Source organism: Armigeres subalbatus, chromosome 2 (assembly GCF_024139115.2).
Source record: "Armigeres subalbatus isolate Guangzhou_Male chromosome 2, GZ_Asu_2, whole genome shotgun sequence".
Classification (NCBI taxonomy): domain Eukaryota; kingdom Metazoa; phylum Arthropoda; class Insecta; order Diptera; family Culicidae; genus Armigeres; species Armigeres subalbatus.
Window position 1 is genome coordinate 421,561,527 of NC_085140.1, and position 17,996 is coordinate 421,579,522.

General features: G+C 42.9%; 1 protein-coding gene across 14 annotated transcripts in view; it reads right to left on the minus strand.

The window, feature by feature from the left end:
• The window catches only part of LOC134213465 (protein abrupt-like), a 186,491-nt gene that overhangs the window by 12,951 nt on the left and 155,544 nt on the right, over nucleotides 1–17,996 (minus strand). For 12 of the 14 annotated variants that reach the window (XM_062692542.1, XM_062692539.1, XM_062692538.1 and 9 more), the window contains exons 8-9: nucleotides 4,845–5,342; nucleotides 4,528–4,791 (exon numbers count right to left, since the gene is read on the minus strand). In XM_062692542.1, coding sequence (XP_062548526.1) covers nucleotides 4,528–4,791; nucleotides 4,845–5,342 — 762 coding nt within the window. Of the gene's footprint in view, nucleotides 1–4,527; nucleotides 4,792–4,844; nucleotides 5,343–5,581; nucleotides 8,607–17,996 lie in introns of those variants that run through there. The other 2 variants (XM_062692540.1, XM_062692541.1) reach the window with 2 other exon arrangements.

Sequence of the window (17,996 nt, forward strand, 5' to 3'; positions counted from 1 at the left end):
ACCGCTTCTGCCTGATAAACTTGTCCATTTCATCCGTACTTTGCATTTCAACACAAATGGGATATTAATTCTACCACTTTATTGTAAATTGACAGATACGTATTTCGACCTCGACCGTAAGGTCGCTTTTAGTGTCTTGTACTTGACTCGACTTGACAATCGCTACTTGAAAACAGAAACATCGTAGAAGAGGACATCAAGGTGTCATTCGACGTATCGGCGTTGTTCCCAAGCGTTCCAGTAAGGGCGCCATGAACGTTTTGAAACGAATGCAAAGGACGAATGTATGAAGAGAAAAGGTAGAAATGTATCTAAAACTTCCACGGTTAAGCATGACCAATAACTAAATTGCCTTCCATGGAAGCTACTACAAACATATGAAGGGTGCGATGGGAAATCCGCTATCAGCATTTTTGTGCGAACTATTCATGGCAAATTTGAAGAACAACCTACATCAACAAGGAGTACTAGCAGAAAAATGGTGGAGATACGTCAACGACATTTTTATCCTCATCAATTGAAAGGATCTAACCAGGATCATTGCACTAAGAAACTTACAGAATGCCCGCCAACTCCATGAGAGTATTTGTATCTTGAAAGGAGGCTTCCGAGCTTCTTGAAAGGAGACTTCCGAGCCTCTTGAAAGGAGGCTTCCGAGCCTTTTGAAAAGTGGCTTCAAAGTCTCTTGACAGGAGGATTCCGAGTCTTTTGAAAGGAGGCTTCCGAGCCTCTTGAAAGGAGGCTTCCGAGCATCTTGAAAGTAGGCTGCCGAGCCACTTGAAAGGAGGCTTCCGAGCCTCTTGAAAGAAGGCTTTCGAGCCACTTAAAACTATGCTTCCGAGCCACTTGAAAAGAGAGTTCCAAGCCTCTTGAAAGTAGGCTTCCGAGTCTCTTGAAAGAAGGCTTTCGAGCCAATTAAAAGGATGCTTCCGAGCCACTTGAAAAGAGAGTTCCGAGCCCCTTGAAAGAAGGCTTCCGAGCCTCTTGAAAGGAGGTTTCCGAGCCTCTTGAAAGAAGGATTCCGAGCCTCCTTAAAGAAGGCTTCAGAGTCTCTTGAAAGGAGGCTTCCGAGCTTCTTCAAAGAAGGCTTCCGAGCCACATGAAAGGAGGCTTCCGAGCTACATGAAAGGAGGCTTCCGAGCCTCTTGAAAAGAGTCTTCCGAGCCTCTTGAAAGGAGGCTTCCGAGCCACTTGAAAGAAGGCTTCCGAGCCTCTTGAAAGAAGGCTTCCGACCCACTTGAAAGGAGGCTTCCGAGCTTCTTGAAAAGAGTCTTCCGAGCCTCTTGAAAGGAGATTTCCGAGCCTCATGATAGGAGGCTTCCGAGCCTCTTGAAAGGAGGCTTTCGAGCCTTTTAATAGGAGGCTTCCGAGCCTCTTTAAAGGAGGCTTCAGAGCCTCTTGAAAGGAGGCTTCAGAGCCACTTGAAAGGAGGATTCCGAGCCTCTTGAAAGAAGGCTTCCGAGCCACTTGAAAGGAGGCTTCCGAGCCTCTTAAAAAAAGGCTTCCAAGCCTCTTGAAAAAAGGCTTCCGACCCTCTTGAAAGGAGGCTTCCGAGCCTTTTGAAAGGTGGCTCTTGAAAGAAGGCTTTCGAGCCACTTAAAATGATGCTTCCGAGCCACTTGAAAGGAGGCTTCCGAGCCTCTTGAAAGGAGGCTTCCGAGCCTCTTGAAAGGAGGCTTCCGAGCCTCTTGAAGAAGGCTTCCGAGCCTTTTGAAAGGAGGCTTCCGAGCTTCTTGAAAGTAGGCTTCCGAGCCTCTTGAAAGGAGGCTTCAGAGCCTCTTGAAAGGAGGCTTCCGAGCCTCTTGAAAGGAGGCTTCCGAGCCTCTTGAAAGGAGGCTTTCGAGCCTCTTGAAAGGCGACTTCCGAGCCTCTTGAAAGGAGACTTCCGAGCATCTTGAAAGGAGGCTTCCGAGCCTCTTGAAAGGAGTCTTCCGAGCCTCTTGAAAGGAGGCTTCCGAGCCTCTTGAAAGGAGGCTTCCGAGCCTCTTGAAAGGAGGCCTGAGCCTCTTGAAAGGAGGCTTCTGAGCCTCTTGAAAGGAGGCTTCTGAGCCTCTTGAAAGGAGGCTTGAGCTTCTTGAAAGTAGGCTTCTGAGCCTCTTGAAAGGAGGCTTCCTGAGCTTCTTGAAAGTAGGCCTGAGCCTCTTGAAAGAAGTTATCTGAGCCTCTTGAAAGGAGGCTTCTGAGCCTCTTGAAGGAAGCCTGAGCCTCTTGAAAGGAAGCCTGGAGCCTCTTGAAAGGAGGCTTCTGAGCCTCTTGAAAGGAGGCTCTGAGCCTCTTGAAAGGAGGCTCTGAGCCTCTTGAAAGGAGGCTTCTGAGCCTCTTGAAAGGAGGCTCTGAGCCTCTTGAAAGGAGGCTTCTGAGCCTCTTGAAAGGAGGCTTCCGAGCCTCTTGAAAGGAGGCTTCCGAGCCTCTTGAAAGGAGGATTCCGAGCCTCTTGAAAGGAGGCTTCCGAGCCTCTTGAAAGGAGGCTCTGAACCTCTTGAAAGGAGGCTCTGAGCCTTTGAAAGGAAGCTAACGAGCCTCTTAAAATAAGGCTTCCGAGCCATTTGAACGGAGACTTCCAAGCCTCTTGAAAAAGGCCTGCCGAGCACCTTGAAAGGAGGCGCCGAGCCTCTTGAAATGAGGCTGCAGAGCCCATTGAAAAGAGGCTTCCAAGCCGCTTAAAAAGAGGCCTCCGGGCCTTTTGAAAGAAGATTTCCAAAGTTTTTGAAAGATGGCTTCCGAGCCGCTTAAAAGGAGGCTAACGAGCCTTTTGAAAGGATGTTTCCGAAGCTCTTGAAAGGAGGCTTCTGTGTCTTTTGAAAGGAGGCTGACGAGCCTCTTGAAAGGAAACTTCCAAGTATCTTAAAAGAAGTCGTCCGAGCATCTCGACAGTAGGCTCCCGAGTCTATTGAAAGGAAGTTGCCGAGTTTCTCTTGAAAGGAGGCTTCCGAACCTCTTAAAAGATGGCCTTAGAGCCTAATGAAGGAGACTTCCGAGCCTATTGAAAGAGGATTCCGAGCCTCCTAACGTGTTGCAATAGCAATAGGAAGAGCAGCAGCACGAAAAGCGATCAGTCAAATATAGGAACAATCGGATGAAAAAATCGTGGCAACCGGCATCAGCAGCTTGAAATCAACCAGCAAACGGACGGATTCACGAATGATCCCGAAACAGCAACAGAAGAAATGGCGAAAGATGGCTAGAGATCAGTGACTTCTAACTGAACGACAGTCAACAGATTTTTTTTACAACACAATGGTGATGAGTCCTCCACGAAGGGGAACGTGCCTGAACAGGCCCAGATTCGAAAGGGTACCCTCTACTGCATCGTCACGGCAAAAAAAACTTTCAATCGAAAGGGATGTAAGCAGCTTCATTCAGAAAAAATAACTGCAGCAGGAATTCCATTCTACGGACCAGTGACAGAATTGAATCACAGACGGCTCCGCTCCCTTCGACGAATCCAGCAATCTAACCCAGATCGAGCAAGGGCTGCTGCACGAAAAGCGACCAGTTAAGTGAAGAAACAATCGGCAAGCGACATCAGCTCCCGGTCCTTCAGCTATCGGACGGATGCGCGGATGATCCTGAAGCCGCCGCAGAAGAACTGGCGAGAGTATAAAACGAAAGGCCAGTGACTTCCAGCTGAACAAAGCCCTATAGATTTTTCTCAAAACAACGATGATGAATCCTGCCACTCTTGCGATATGGTACGCTCTACTGCATCGTCTTCTCTGTCCGTGAAAACGTCTTTTCTCGAACTGTTTTCGGATACAATGTCGTTCGTCCAATCTCGATACCACCAGGAAACATGAAGTCCTGGCGAACTCGTGGGCATACGCTGAACAACATTCTGCAATGCTTCCTCTCGGAGCATATGTCCGATCAATTCGGTCATAGCATAGGCTGGTACTTTATCGTTCTAACTAATGGCAGTTCAATCCACCGAACGGACCAGCCAGCTAGTGAGGCAGAGCGATCGTGTATAGCACGCGCATAGACCGTCGGTAGCCGGCGACCCAACAGATAAGAGTTCGTCCAGTCGTCCAACAGCTGCTTTCGACGAGATTTCACAGGTCGACGATTGTTTACGAGCAAGAAAACAAACTAGGGTCCGCTCTCAACTTCCGAATGCAGCGTCTTATCGGCGGAGGCGTGTCATCATGAAAAGCGACAGGAGAACGACCTCAGCCCGCGAGATGTTTTGAGTAAATATGAAGGTTAGCATAAAGAAACTGTTGGTGTTTCAACACCAAACGTGATTGTACGAGCAATTCTGAACGGCATAAGGAAAGTTATCTCGAACTATCTGGAATTATCTAATTGTGCTATTTATTCTTCTGATGGGCATTGTTTCATTCTTCGTTTTAAGCAATTTTGTGCGATGACTTGTATGCTAATGTCTCCACGTGTTCCAAATCGTATCATTCTTCAAAGAATGAGCTTACTAAACAATATTGAGAGCAAGGGTAGGGTACTGATACCGAACTGATTACAATAATGTCTAAAACAAGTCCTAGCTAAGCCTCGGGACAGTGTACCTACCGAAAGCGCTCTCCGTGATGAACTGCAAGTACGTATCCAAGATGGCCGACCCCGTCGGTGTGTTCGGTGGCATCTGGTTCATCCCGCTGCTGTTGCTAATGCCCGCCCCTCCGCTATGACGATTCGACAGTGACATTCCCGATCCGTTGCCATTGTTGCCGCTTCCGTCTCGGCCATCCATGCCGGACTTGCCGCCATCGTCCTGCCGTACGCGGGTGATGGTCGTGCTCGGGTGGTTGAACGCTGAAACGTCACCGAATGGAACTGCAAAGGGGGGGTTAGTAAGGGATCGTGATTTTTGAAAAGGCAAAACTTACTGTTCGGTGACATGCCCAGCATGCTCTCGTGGAACCGCCGTTGGCTCTCGCTGTGGCTGCTCTGCTGGGACATTGTGAGGTCTTCTGGATCGTCAAAGTCTTCACCGTCGGCTCCGGAGCGGAGCTCAAGCTTCATGCTGCCGTCGTTCCGTCGGGTTCCGGTTGGTGAGGCTCGTGCCCGAAGTTCGGCGGGGGAAATCTTTACTCCGGCCTTCGCCAACAGACGCGAAGCCAGCTCCGGATCGAAGGGACTAGGCATTGGTAGGACCGGCAGATCCTTGGTGGAGATTCCCCGATGCTGGCGGGACATGTGGGAGTGTAGCGAGTTGCGCGACTTGGCAACGGTTCCGCACAGGACGCATCGATAGCCGGGGCAGACTGTGTGCTTGTCTTCCAGGTGAGTGCGCAAGGTATGGGCGGAGCGGTAGATCTTACCGCACTTTGGGCAGGGTCGAGGGTCTGTCGCGCGGACTCGCATTTCTAAAGAACGGCGAGAAACTGCAATCAGAGGCGTGGTTGGAAAGAGAAGAGAGATGGTCGCAAATGATAAAAAAATAAATCGAAACTAAACTGGAAACGATGTTTGGCGTGAAGGAGGAATGTTCTCTGGTTTCAGAAAGTGTACGTGATTGGGTGGCTCTGAGGTGTGTCTGTGTAGCGTGCTTGAGTGTGATTGTTTTCGGGTTAGTTTCTAGGCGGTATTACAGGTTAGTAATAAAATAGACCATAGGTAAAACTATTGTTTTGTAAATTTACTCATTTTTATTTTCTTTCTTTTCCTGTCTTTTTCAGAAACGTGAGTTACTTCTTCTTCTCTCTTTTTAGCTTCAAATACAAAACTAAACTTTACAGGTTTTGTTTACAACTTTCTTTCGTTTTTCATTTGTTTTGCTGCAGTTTGTTTATATCGGTATAATATGGCATTTAGCATATACTGTTGTGTGTTCATTGTTGTTTTTGGGTATTAAAGCAGATGTTTAGTTATTTGTTCGCTTGCATATCGGTTTACTATTGCGAATTATCGTTTTTATTTCTGTTTTGGTAGCTTATCTGTCGTCAAACTTGCCGCAAGCTCTTGGCTTGCGCAATTGAGCCTAACTGGGCACTAACTAATTCAAAGCTTTCTCAACTTATGGCGAGTCTTATTTTCCTTAACATGAAATCAATTTGCGGGTGGGTGTTTTCTAACTAAGAAGAAATCCAACACAATACTTAAAATTGTTTTGCATATGTAGGAAAATTAAATTATCCTAACCTAAACCTAAAAGTTAGCATAATATGTATTTAGTTTTGTGAGCTAGCGTATAGCAAAAGGAAATCAATTGCGAGGTGGTTGAAACAGTGGATGCCGTAATGCACTGGTGGCGACGAAAAACTTGACTAAGGCATCTAATAATAGCCACAACCGTCCGTGGCCAACGGAAAATATCGTACTGGTCAAGGAGAGTAGGAGTATGTTGGCGGAAACGAGGGATCTGGTAATTAGTTAGACGCGAAAATTAGCAAAGGTGTGGTGACCAGTAACAGAGAGTAGTAAGCGATAAATTATTATGTTAAAGGGGCCTGAACAGGAGAAATGAGGTGTACGAGAGACCTTGTAGGGCACAAGCGTTATGAAAACGCGTAGGATTATCATTTGTTTTGCCTATTTGTTTCGTTATCATGCTTTTCTTGCCTATTGTTCGCAGCAACTTATCTACAGTGTCTTCTGTTATTTCTTCATAACTCTACGCACTTGGTTTATTCATATTTAATGTGTATTTGTGTTCGAATAAATATACAGTTTAGTTTTCTTCTGTTCAATATATAATCAATTACATTATAGGAACCATTTTAGAATGTCTAAAAATAGAAAATTATTCAACCCTTCTCTAGTATAGTTAGCATGACATTTCGAACCACTCCAAACAGAACGGCTTACTACCGATATAAAAGTGAAGGAATCATAATTAGTAGCAACTAATCTAAAATAATAAACAAACGTTATCTGTGTTTTGTCGCTAGCTTTGAACAATTATTCAGGAATCAATTCAGGTTCCAATGTAGAATTATAATTTGGCTGCGTGCGCTGTGGATTATACAAACACAAACAATAATACTGATTCAGAATTTGGGGTTTTCTCCCAAGGTATACAATGCAAATAACTTACATAAGATGGAAAGCATTTATGCTAACTAATTTTGTTTCCTATTCTGGAAAGTGGGCAGTTGAATCTGTGGTAAAATGGACATAAATTTGTTTACGTTTATTGAAGGGTTTTCGCAACGAATTTTGTTTGACAATTCATTTCTTTAAATTTGTTCCGTTCCTTCAAACCTTTGTTTACCATTTCAAACAATTTTTACCTGCCACACTTGTACTTTACGCTAAAATACGAGACTAGAAATAAGAAGGAAAATGAATTCATTGAATCACACACAACTTCCGTCTGTTTTGAACAACTGCTTTTACCGAAAAAAAAGTTCGACCCTCGGAGGAAGTTTCTTCCCCACAGGAGCGTCAACGGGACAGCCCTTTATAATGTTTGCTTCTCTTTGTTTTTTTTTGAATAGTTAGGAACTTTAGTATACGCCACGTTTGATTTCCACGTGGTACAGTAAACGCTAGTGGAGACAAATGCACATTGAGGAATGTTTCCGGTTTTGGTTTGATAAAGCTTCGCTACCGAGTTAGGAATTAGCTGTCTCCACTATGCACAACCGGCGAAGATGCCGGCGGGGTTCAAGGAATTCCGGTAAAAGGTCCCCCGGAGGAACGCATGGCCTTCATCTTAGCCCATTGGCTCGTGTGCTTCAGGCGCATGTGGTTCCTAACGGAGTTGGGATGAGCAAACCGGCGGCCACACTGGATGACCGGACAGACTGGACTGTCACGGGGGTAGTGACGGTCCAGGTGCTGTCTAAAGACACGAGGCTCCAGAGGAACTTCACACAGCGGGCAGGGTAGAAGATAAACCTGACCGGTGTTACTGTTGTTATTGTAGAATAGGTTAGTTCGATCGTTTTGTTGTTGCTGTTGAGATTGTTTGAGCGGCTTCGTGCCGTCATGTGAAAAGCTGTTATTTACTGAACTACTATTTACATTGTTGCCTGTCCCAGTTCGGCTAAGGTTACTCATAGTGGAAATAAACGGAGAGGTTGTAGAGTTGGAGGATTGGTTTGCACAGCTCTGAGGAGTGGATGTAGGTGGCGTCGTAGCAGCGGCTGCGGTCGTTGACAGGAGGAATCCGGCTAGTTGCTGTTGATGCCGTTGTATGTGAGCTTGCAGCCGAGCCTTCTCGTTCAGGATGTGCTGCTTCAGCGCTAGATCCCGCGAGCCGGACTTGTGGGCGCCGAAGAAATCATTCTGCTCACTACCGTCTCCCAGAGCGTTAGCGTTACTACTCGCTGCTGCTGCCGCTGCCGCCAGCACTCCGGCCGCAGCCAATTGTTTGTGGTAGTCGCTGTCCATGGTCGCATTGGACATGACATCGTCCTTCATATCTTCATCTTCCATTAAATCTTCTTCATCCTCGTCGTCGTCGAAGCGACTGTCGTTCTCATCGGGCTCATACTTTGTACGCGGGCCACCGCCCACTTCATCGATCGAGGCACTTGGACAGCTGCGCTGTTGTTGTTGTTGCTGCTGCTGTTGGTGTTGTTGTTGTTGCTGGCGTTGCATTTGATGTTGATGATGCCGTCGTTGCTCCTGTTCGACTTCGTCCTCCTCGTCCTCGACGATCGCCTCCTCTTTTATCAGTGTATCACAATGTTGGCGTGCATCTGCAATCGTGATTTAGGGATTGCAGTGTTAGATGATTTCTGATCGCCCAAAAGTCCGACCCTGATCTGTATTGGTTAATTATTTTTATAAGTGTTTCTTACTTTCGTTCAAGCGGAACTGATTGTGTAACAAAAATTTAGATTTTTTTTGGACCTGATTGACTTTTCTCTAGGTTTTACCATTGCTCATCAGTCATCAGTTCACGCTTCTAGCTCTGAAAAATTGCGAATTTTGACATGTTTGTTTTTTCTTACGTATGTTTACAACCAATTAGTTTTATTTTATTTCAAATAATAGTAACAATGATCATCTTGATTTTTGCTCTCATTCTTCCATTTATAAAAATCATTACACATCGATAGAGATCACGGTCGTATTCGATTATTAATATTTATGGATTCAAGCTAGGAGATGCTTTCGGTTGAACAAAACAAAAAATGACACAAACTAAAATGGCAACTCATGAAACGGCAATAATGTTTAACAACGATATGAAACGAAAACAGAGAGAAGAAGAAAAACTTATCGAAGATACTGGAAATGAACAATTGAACAATAAGGATCGCGCAAATGAGAATTCAAAATAAGCAAGAAGGATTCAGTCCGATCTGGGGTTGCATTTTCCCAATAGATCGAAACAGCAGAATCCCTTTCGTTGGGGGACAACTTAAGGTTAAGGTTAGATTAGTAAATCAAAAAAGAGATAACCGTAAACGATTTTCATAAGTTAGTTCTGTTCCGTGGTACCAATTGGTTTTTACATCTACATATGTGGTAAGGGAATAAATTTAGTTTTGCATTTGAGTCGATTTTTATGTTTTCTTCGATGGTTTTTCTTCCGAATTGGGGTTTCTGAATTTTGGTTGGAATTTGATTGGTCGGGTGATTTCGTTTTTCTTTGTTGGCTGGCTATGGCTGATTTTTGATTGTTTTATGGATTTGATTTGACAACCGTTTGACAGCGAGTGTCAAACATACAATTTGGCAGGATGTGGATGTTGTTTGAGTGAGTGAAAATGAAAACGATACAAACGAAAGATAATTGAAACAATAAATGGAACTACTTAGAGGAAATGAAACTGAACTGCTTAATCAGGCTAGATAAATATTAATAATTATTTGTTTTGAACAATCAGAAATCATTAACACTGACACGGTTAAAAGATAGAGAGTTTGGTTGGTTATTATGGTATTTTATGTTCGGTTTATCTATTCGGCATCTCTACGTGATGTCGCGAGTGTATCGCTATGGGCAAAATTGAAAAGAAAAGGAAATTAGGCGATTCGAACAAACAGGCAAACAAACCACGACGGATCGTAAACTAATAAATTAAATTTCAACTCTCATTCAAATTCAGGATAAACAGTGAACAAACAAAATGCAATTTATTCTATTCTAAGGTAGAACATACAGGAAAAATGCCACTTAGCGAGTAGTAGCGTGAGACGAACATGTGGCAAATATTATGAAATCGAAATGAAAAATAGATTCCATTCGCTGATAATGTCGTTCGCTGTGGTGTTGATAGTGTAATAGTTGTTATGAATTGCTGACTACTGACACCATTAGATGTCATTTAGATTTGGGTTTCGCAATTTAGATTTGAAAAACCATCGGATTGAGTGTGGTGTGTAGCGTGGTCACGTCGAAAGTCTGATTAGTAGTAATATGCATTAATGAGTTTATTGCGTTAGATTGTGTCCTCGATCAACAAATTGTTTGTAATTAAAAGTTTATGATATGATAGTCGTTACAGTTCTTCATTTAAAGAAAAGGCTATATATTCAGTACAAAGACGATTTTGTAGAAGATAGAAGGCCCGGAAACCCATAGTGTTATATGCCAATCGCCTCAGCTCGACAAATTGAGTTAATGTCTGTTTGTGTGTATGTATGTGCGCAAAATAAAACTCACACTTGTTTTAGGTACTTATCTTAAACCGACTTGCTTGCAACAAATTGCATTTGACTGAGAATCGTTTTCTATTGTTTACCATTGAAAATTTGCCAGATCGGACTATGGGATCGAAAGTTATGTCCAAAATTCGATTTTCATACAAAAAACACGCTAAGAAAATCATTCTAAAATTGTTTAGTATGTCTAATGCGCGAGTAAACTACCAATACTGCTAGGCGTATCAGTTTTTTATATTTCAAAGACGTGATGATAAATGTTTAAGGTGGTTATGAGGCATCTCACAATGGGGGAAACACAGCTCACATGTACGCAACTATTTTATAGTTTTGTCAAGTTGTGTGCTCCTTGTAGTACGCGTTTTTGCTTTTTTGCATCTCAAAATCTAGTGTTTGATTGCAGAAACACCATGCATTAAAATAATTACCTAAATTGTTTCTAATCTAGCACTTAAACAAGTGGATTGTGTGGCTCAGTTCGTTGCAAAAACGATGCATTCACATTAGCTTCGCTACAGCGAGCCGTCAAACTAGCTGTCAATTATGGCCGCGAGATGTCTCGCTGGGGCGCCGCGTGCAACGGTATACGAAAACCACGCGAACCAATTAATCAAATGATTCGGGGAAGATGGCGCTGCGGTTCCGTTTCGTTCAATAATGAAATTTCCCGAGCATTATCATTGTTCCCATCCGGCCCCGGCTGCTGGCCTATATAGGCGAAAAAGGGTTCGCACCGTGTCGCCGGTGGTGGTTTCTGATCGCGTGGCCGACGGATGACGGCAAGCGAGACAGCGTGATTGTGTTTACCAATAATCGCGGTAGACGTGGCTTGATCCCTTTTTCGCGATACGCAACGCCTCGAGGGAAGAACGGGCCTCTAAGTGCTAGGAGAAAATTTTTAATTGAATTTCCTGCTTTTTGCGCGATTGACGACATCGAGCCGGGGAGAGAATTTCTGTGATGCATGATTTTTTTCGGCAGCCGCAGGCAAAAAGATTGAGAAACAAAAGTTGACCTTTTCCTTTCGCTTTTTTCCGAGGAAATTCAACTTGTACTGTTGGTCTCCAAATTCTTCGAGCTCCATCAGGAGACAGAAACATTAACGAGGTTAATAGGGCCTCTCGTTTCAATAATTTTAACTGCTCAGATGGGTCTATTCGGTACTTGTTCTGCTGGTAAGGTTCATTTGCAATTAAAAGAGGGGGGTTTTAATTAGAAAATCGATTAAAAACTCTCATCAACAAACCTTCAGTGGAGCAGGCAGTGCGCCGCAACACGGACGGTCATGGTGCCAGTTGGTGGGAGGCATTTGTCTGAACTCCACAAAGTCTATGCCTGATTCGTATTTTTGTGGGTTGGGAATAATGATGATTATAAAACCAATCGGTTCATAGGAGCAATTGAGAATTGTTCTTTCCGAAGTCTCTGTACGTCTGTTCCATTACAGGCCGCCGTTCAGAATGGGAGCAGAACGGACGAATGATTGAGTCCCTAATGGGATTACACTTGCCAATGAGTGGCACCGATTGGTGGGGCAGGGAGGAACCTACTAAATTTAAATTCAGGTTAGCTGCCCGTTTTTTACCGCCCATTCTTCTACTGATCGAGACGACCCAAATTTTCCGACACCAAAGGAATGGCTTAAAGTAGGCTTCGCCGAGCACCCATTCTACCTTTTGTACAGCGTGTTGCCTATCTTCAAGCTCATTTCTCTTACGTACCGTGTCGCATCCCTCCGCTCCGTGCCTTACATCGCCGAGCAAATCCGTCGAGCCGTTGTTAACGGGGTTCCACCCCGAACCCGTCGACGTCGGAAAGGGGTTTTATAATCACATTCAATGGATAATTATGCCTTAACTATCATTAAAATATTCCATTTTGAGGATTATAATTATCATTATTTCGACATTAAGAATTTTAATGTCCTTCGCTCTCGTACTCTCTCGGGTTCCCATCTCCATCGGGGTGTTATATGACTATTAATGGGGGAATGGGGGTTTCGTCTAGATGTTGGCAACTATACAAGTACACTACCAACCCAAAACGAGGGGGAGCAATGGGCGAGTAATGGCGGCGACACGCGAGCGAGAGTCAGCTGTAAGGAGGTGAAATTATTTTTGTTTTTTCCTTGTTAGGGGTTGGGGCAATGTAGAAGATGAACCTTATAAGTGATGGCAAACAGCGGTCCCGGTCCTACATACATCAGATGGTGAACGGAGTAATAATTTTTATTTTTCCTCTGTGATTTTTGTGTTATTTAGTTTGTTGCAAAATTATTGGCAATAGAAGATGGATAATGTTGAACTTTCTGTGAATATTTCTATCGAGCTCCATGTTTTTTTGCTTTTTAATTATGTGCAAGAAAATTGTACTGGCACACTACACTTGTGTTTACGCTACATAGAAAAGTCTCACATTCTCATGAAAATCTCTAAAAATCTTTGGCAAACATATTGCGCCTTGCAACAAAATGACAACTTTCGTAATCATTTTCCAAAGCTTTCATAGATGTGGAAAATTTATCCGCAGTACAAATGGCACGTGCTATCAAAGCATCCATCGCCACAACCCACCACGTGGCTGCCGAATTTTCAAAAATATCAACGTAGCTTTTTTCTGGAGGTATGTTTTTCTTAGGCGACTATCTGGCGCTCATTTTTTGCTGCGATGATAAATAAGCGTAGGAGTAGATTTTTTTATGAGCGGTATAATAATATCTCAAATAATCAGTTGCAAGTAGGCTGTTCGGCTTTACTTCCGCATGACGTTTTCACAAGTCGTCTGAACATCTGAAAGTCGGGTGATTCATCCGGAATTCCAAAACAGACGGTTACTTTTTCGCTCGCGGGTGCTAACTAGCAGTGTTGTGCTGAATCATTATCAGATGATAATAGTGCTGAGCAGCTCGAAGTAGCTCGAAGTTGTTCCCGTCCTGCTCGTTCTTGTTTGTCAACAAATGGGCATGAGCAGGACAGGGAGAAACTTTGAGCTACTTAATGATTGCAATTTTTATGTGAAAACTTTTCACGTGAAAACAGTAGGCGAGTTGTCGCCGGCGACAACTTCTCAATTTTTTTTAAACATTAACCTTTATACTAATATGAGCTAATTGTCAACAGTCCAGTCGATTTTTTCGTCCAGTTTTCCAGTTTTCAGTTTTCATTCGTCTGCTCGTTTCTTATGTGCTTGAATACCTGAACGCCAACGATTTCAGTTCTACACCCACGATGTCTCCGGCAACAAGACCCTCAAAGTCGGCCTCGCCCAGCAAACACAAGATCGTATATCATAGCGAATAAGTGTACAAAGTGGATGCCATATACGCACAGTTTGCATGCAGTCAAATGGAGGAATGCGCCTATATCGCCTCCACCATGTACACTTATTCGCTAGCATATGCGATTTTGTGTTGACTGGGCGGAAAGCGGAACTGCTTCAAGTGCGCCAACTATAGGCAGAAACATCGGGCCGGAGTTCTTCTACACCGTTCAATGACTGAAACTTTCCAGAAATTTCGGGGACCTTTCACCGTTGCAACCGCAGAAAAAGTTAAATCTTCAGCGAATTTACAGCTCGCCTATGAAGCTGAAAATACCGAAATTCTTGGATTTTTGTCGTTAAAATGGCTTCAATGATGGGTCTGGTCAACTGGACTGTTTGCTCGCTCAAGAACCAAATATTCGAGCTAAGCGGTTTCCTCGAGGAGAAGAAGATCGACGTGGCGTTCATCACCGAAACCCACCTGGAATTCCGGCTAGTAAGGTTCGGTTGGATAATTTACAGAGGGGGAGGAGTGGCCATCGCAATACGAAGCAACATCGCCTGCCATCTGCTGTCGAGCTCCAAGCCGCAAACGCAATTCCGTGGAACGGCGACGGAAACGAAAAATGTGACAGAAAATATAGGGGCTATGTATCAATCCTTCCGTTTCCGTCGTCGCTCCGCTGTATTGCGTTGAAGCCTTCAAGCTGAAGAAGCCGTTGGAGTGGAAGTTAGAGGTGTGCGCCGGTCTAAAAATCCTCGGCAGCGCACAGTGACGGACGTTTGTAAATTTAATTTTTGGTTACTTGTTGAAGTTGATGCTGTAAAGCAGTTGTTCACAACCTTTTCGGGACCGAGACCCCCTTTACGATTAGCCAGGTGGCACATGGCTCCCGAATTTATAATGCTGAAAGCAAGAACAAACATATGTTCCTGAACAATTTTATTTCAATATTTTTAACATTCTGAAACTTTATTCTTCAGCAGTGACTCATTCAGTACGATATTTGTAAACTTGCATTTGTGGTACTAGCATCGATATACGAGATTGCGCGTCTGATTAAGCAAATCACAAATTGTCCTCAATGTTTGATCTGTTTCTTGCCTTTGGTCTTTATCTGGAGATGTGTTGAAAATCCACTCTCGCAAAGTTATGCAGACGCAAACGTTACTACAAAACAATCCTGAAAGCTTGAAACGCGATCTTTCGAATAATGCACATCAAAACTGACTGACTTACTTACTTATGGGTCCTGAACACCTCCGGTGGTGCAAAGGGCCGACTTGAAAGATCTCCATCCTAAGCGATGAACAGCTATCCTGTTGCCAGTTTAGATTTCGGTCGACTTCTTTTATTTCAAAACTGACACAATTTTTATTCACCGAATTCATCATTCCGTATATCTAAATATTCATTCTGAATCCATTCAATTCATTCCAATCCATTCTGAATTTCATCTGGAAGGCTAGCCAATGTAAACGAAAACGAATTGCGAACTAATGAAGCAACTTCTCGAATAAGGTCAATAAAATATCAACCAAATTATTGCTCCAGTGAGTTAGGATGAGTTCTGAGTTCCAATTTGAGATTCGCATCTAAGTTGATTATTCTCAAATAGGCTGCACAGTTTATCAAACATTGTATTATTTCCGACATTAACTTTGCGTTACCAATTTTCAACATTGCCGCGAAGGCTTGCAAATTGTCTCTGAATTGAAAGAGAAGTTCAACGAGTTGCAAAAATTCGGTTAAAAGCATTGTCTTTTGATGACCAGCGTGCGGCAGAGTAGAAAAGAAGGGCCTCGTGATCTGTATGCATTTCTCTGCAGAGATCCTTCAACAAACGGGTGTTGAGAGTTACAGATTTGATATAGTTCACGATTCTTATACAGTCGCTTCTCCACATCTCGATATTGGAGAGATCGAGGAATGGAAGAAACATTGAAATGGGGCTAAGTCCAAAAAAAACTCGTTGCTATAAAAAACGACAACAATACAAATGTCGTTTCCTATTGTTGATGCGTTTGTTATTGTTCCAAGATGGTCTAGTAGCCTAACATTTTGAACATATCGAACATACCGATAAGATCAGAACCCATCGATATAGAGAGATAACGAGATAGGGAGGTTATCGAGATGTAGAAAGCCCAAATGTATGTATATTGAAGGGACTAAGGAAACCATTGACAAAGGGAGAGATATCGAGATATAGAATATCGAGATGTAGAGAGTCGACTGTATTTTTTTTTTATTCTTTATTAAAAGAGTCGACTGTATTTAAATTCTAAATTCTAAATTTTAACAACATTTTTTTTTTAATTTACCCAACACGTGTCTTTCTCAAGGGGAAAATATTGAAAAAGGTACAGTTAGTAGCCGTTTAACAAATATAATTGAAACGTACAGTCTCTCCATAATCATTAAAATTCGATTCTTTTATTCGTCTCTGCAATCTTGATTTTATCTCAAGCATTGCTGGCCAATACTGGTAGTTTTCGTGACTTTCATGTGAAAGCGAAAACAGTTGCATTTTCATTTTCAAGAGACCAAATGAAAATGTAGCCGTCTCCCGGTCACCTGTTTGTGATTACACAAAAAATACATAATGTGTTCATGATAGTTAAACCACAACAAGTGTGCATTCTTTGCAAAGGTCGCGGACGACTGGTTGGGAAACACTGAGTGACGCTATTATTGTTTCAAACCATTAGTTACAATTCTAACCTCAACATAAATTTAGCGTTCCAAAATTACTCTTTGGGCAAAATTTCGAGCAACATATTAGGTCGTGTCCGGCATTTGTATGGGGTCTGCTACTGTGCGACGGCGTTTGTCAAAATTTTGGTCGGCGGCGGCGTAAAACGGAGTGGCGATTTAAAAAAAATGCGTTTGTTTCTTAAGTATTTAAAAAAAAGGCGGAATGTTTTCCCCAAGAAATTAGTTTCCAAAATATTAATTTGGAATATTTTTCGGATTTCCCATGGGAAATAATTTAAAGTTTCCTTGGAAAATTCTTTGAAATCTGCACTAGAAATGTTTAAAGAAATTGTTCAGAATTTCTAAGGTTTTTTTTCGGACTTCCAGGAAATTCTTTGATAGTTTCACGGGATTTTTTTTTCAAATATCTATTATTTTCCCACGGGAAATTTTTACAATTTTTTTTACAATTTCTTCGTAAAACATTTAAATTTTAAAAAAATTGAGCTTTTCGGTCAAAAGATTTTTTCGGCCGTAGGACCAGATCGGACGAACGACATTTTCGGCGATATTTCCATTTCTGCCAAATAAAATTTTCGACCAGAAAGTCATTCGGCCGAAAGCCATTTGATTGAATGTCCCATGGCCGAGTAACACGTTCGACTTAAAGTCTTATAGCCGAATTCAATTTCGCCGAAATGGTCGTTTGGTTGTTCGGCCGAAAATGCCGTTTGACCGAAATGGCAGTTTGACAGAAAGGGTCGTTTGATCGAAAATCTCATTTGGTCGAAAATCTCATTTGACCGAATAGTTCATACGGCCGGGAATGTATTTTGCTGAACGGGACCAAAAAGGACCAAAAATGTCGATCCGTTTGGCCAAATAATATTTTTGCCCAAAGGACCCTTTCTGCCAAACCATTCGAACAACCATAATTTTCGACCAAATGACCTTTTTGCGAGAACAAACATCTTTTTCGGGAAAATTACCTGTTTGGCCGAACGTCATTTTCGGCCAGATGAGTTTTGGTTTTAAATGTAGTTTCTTTGGTAAAATTACATATTCGTCCAAACAACTTTCGGCCTAGTGGACTTTGGTCAAACGGCCTTTCCCCGTTCAAAAATTTGATTTAAACGACAAATGCTTTGGATTTCAAATGTAAATCACTAGAGATTTGATTCGTCTGCGAAATGTTCATTGCAGGCAGTACCAACATCCGAGCTTAGGAAATGTTGAACCTCTGCAATAGTGATCTCTCCAATAAGAATAGTTCGCCACTTGTCACCTCGCACAATCTTGGACATCGTCATTTCACATGAAGCGACCGTTAACGAGCATGCAATCAACATCCATCTGACTCACCGACTTCTCCGAGGAGTAGGAGATCTCAGCTGACTTAGCTACTTTCCTTCGTCTTGAAAATCAGCGAAAGTCATCCCCATCCGGAAGCATGTGAGGGATCTTTCCTATACCAAAAGTCATCGTTCCATCAGCCTGATCTTAGGGTTATCAAAGC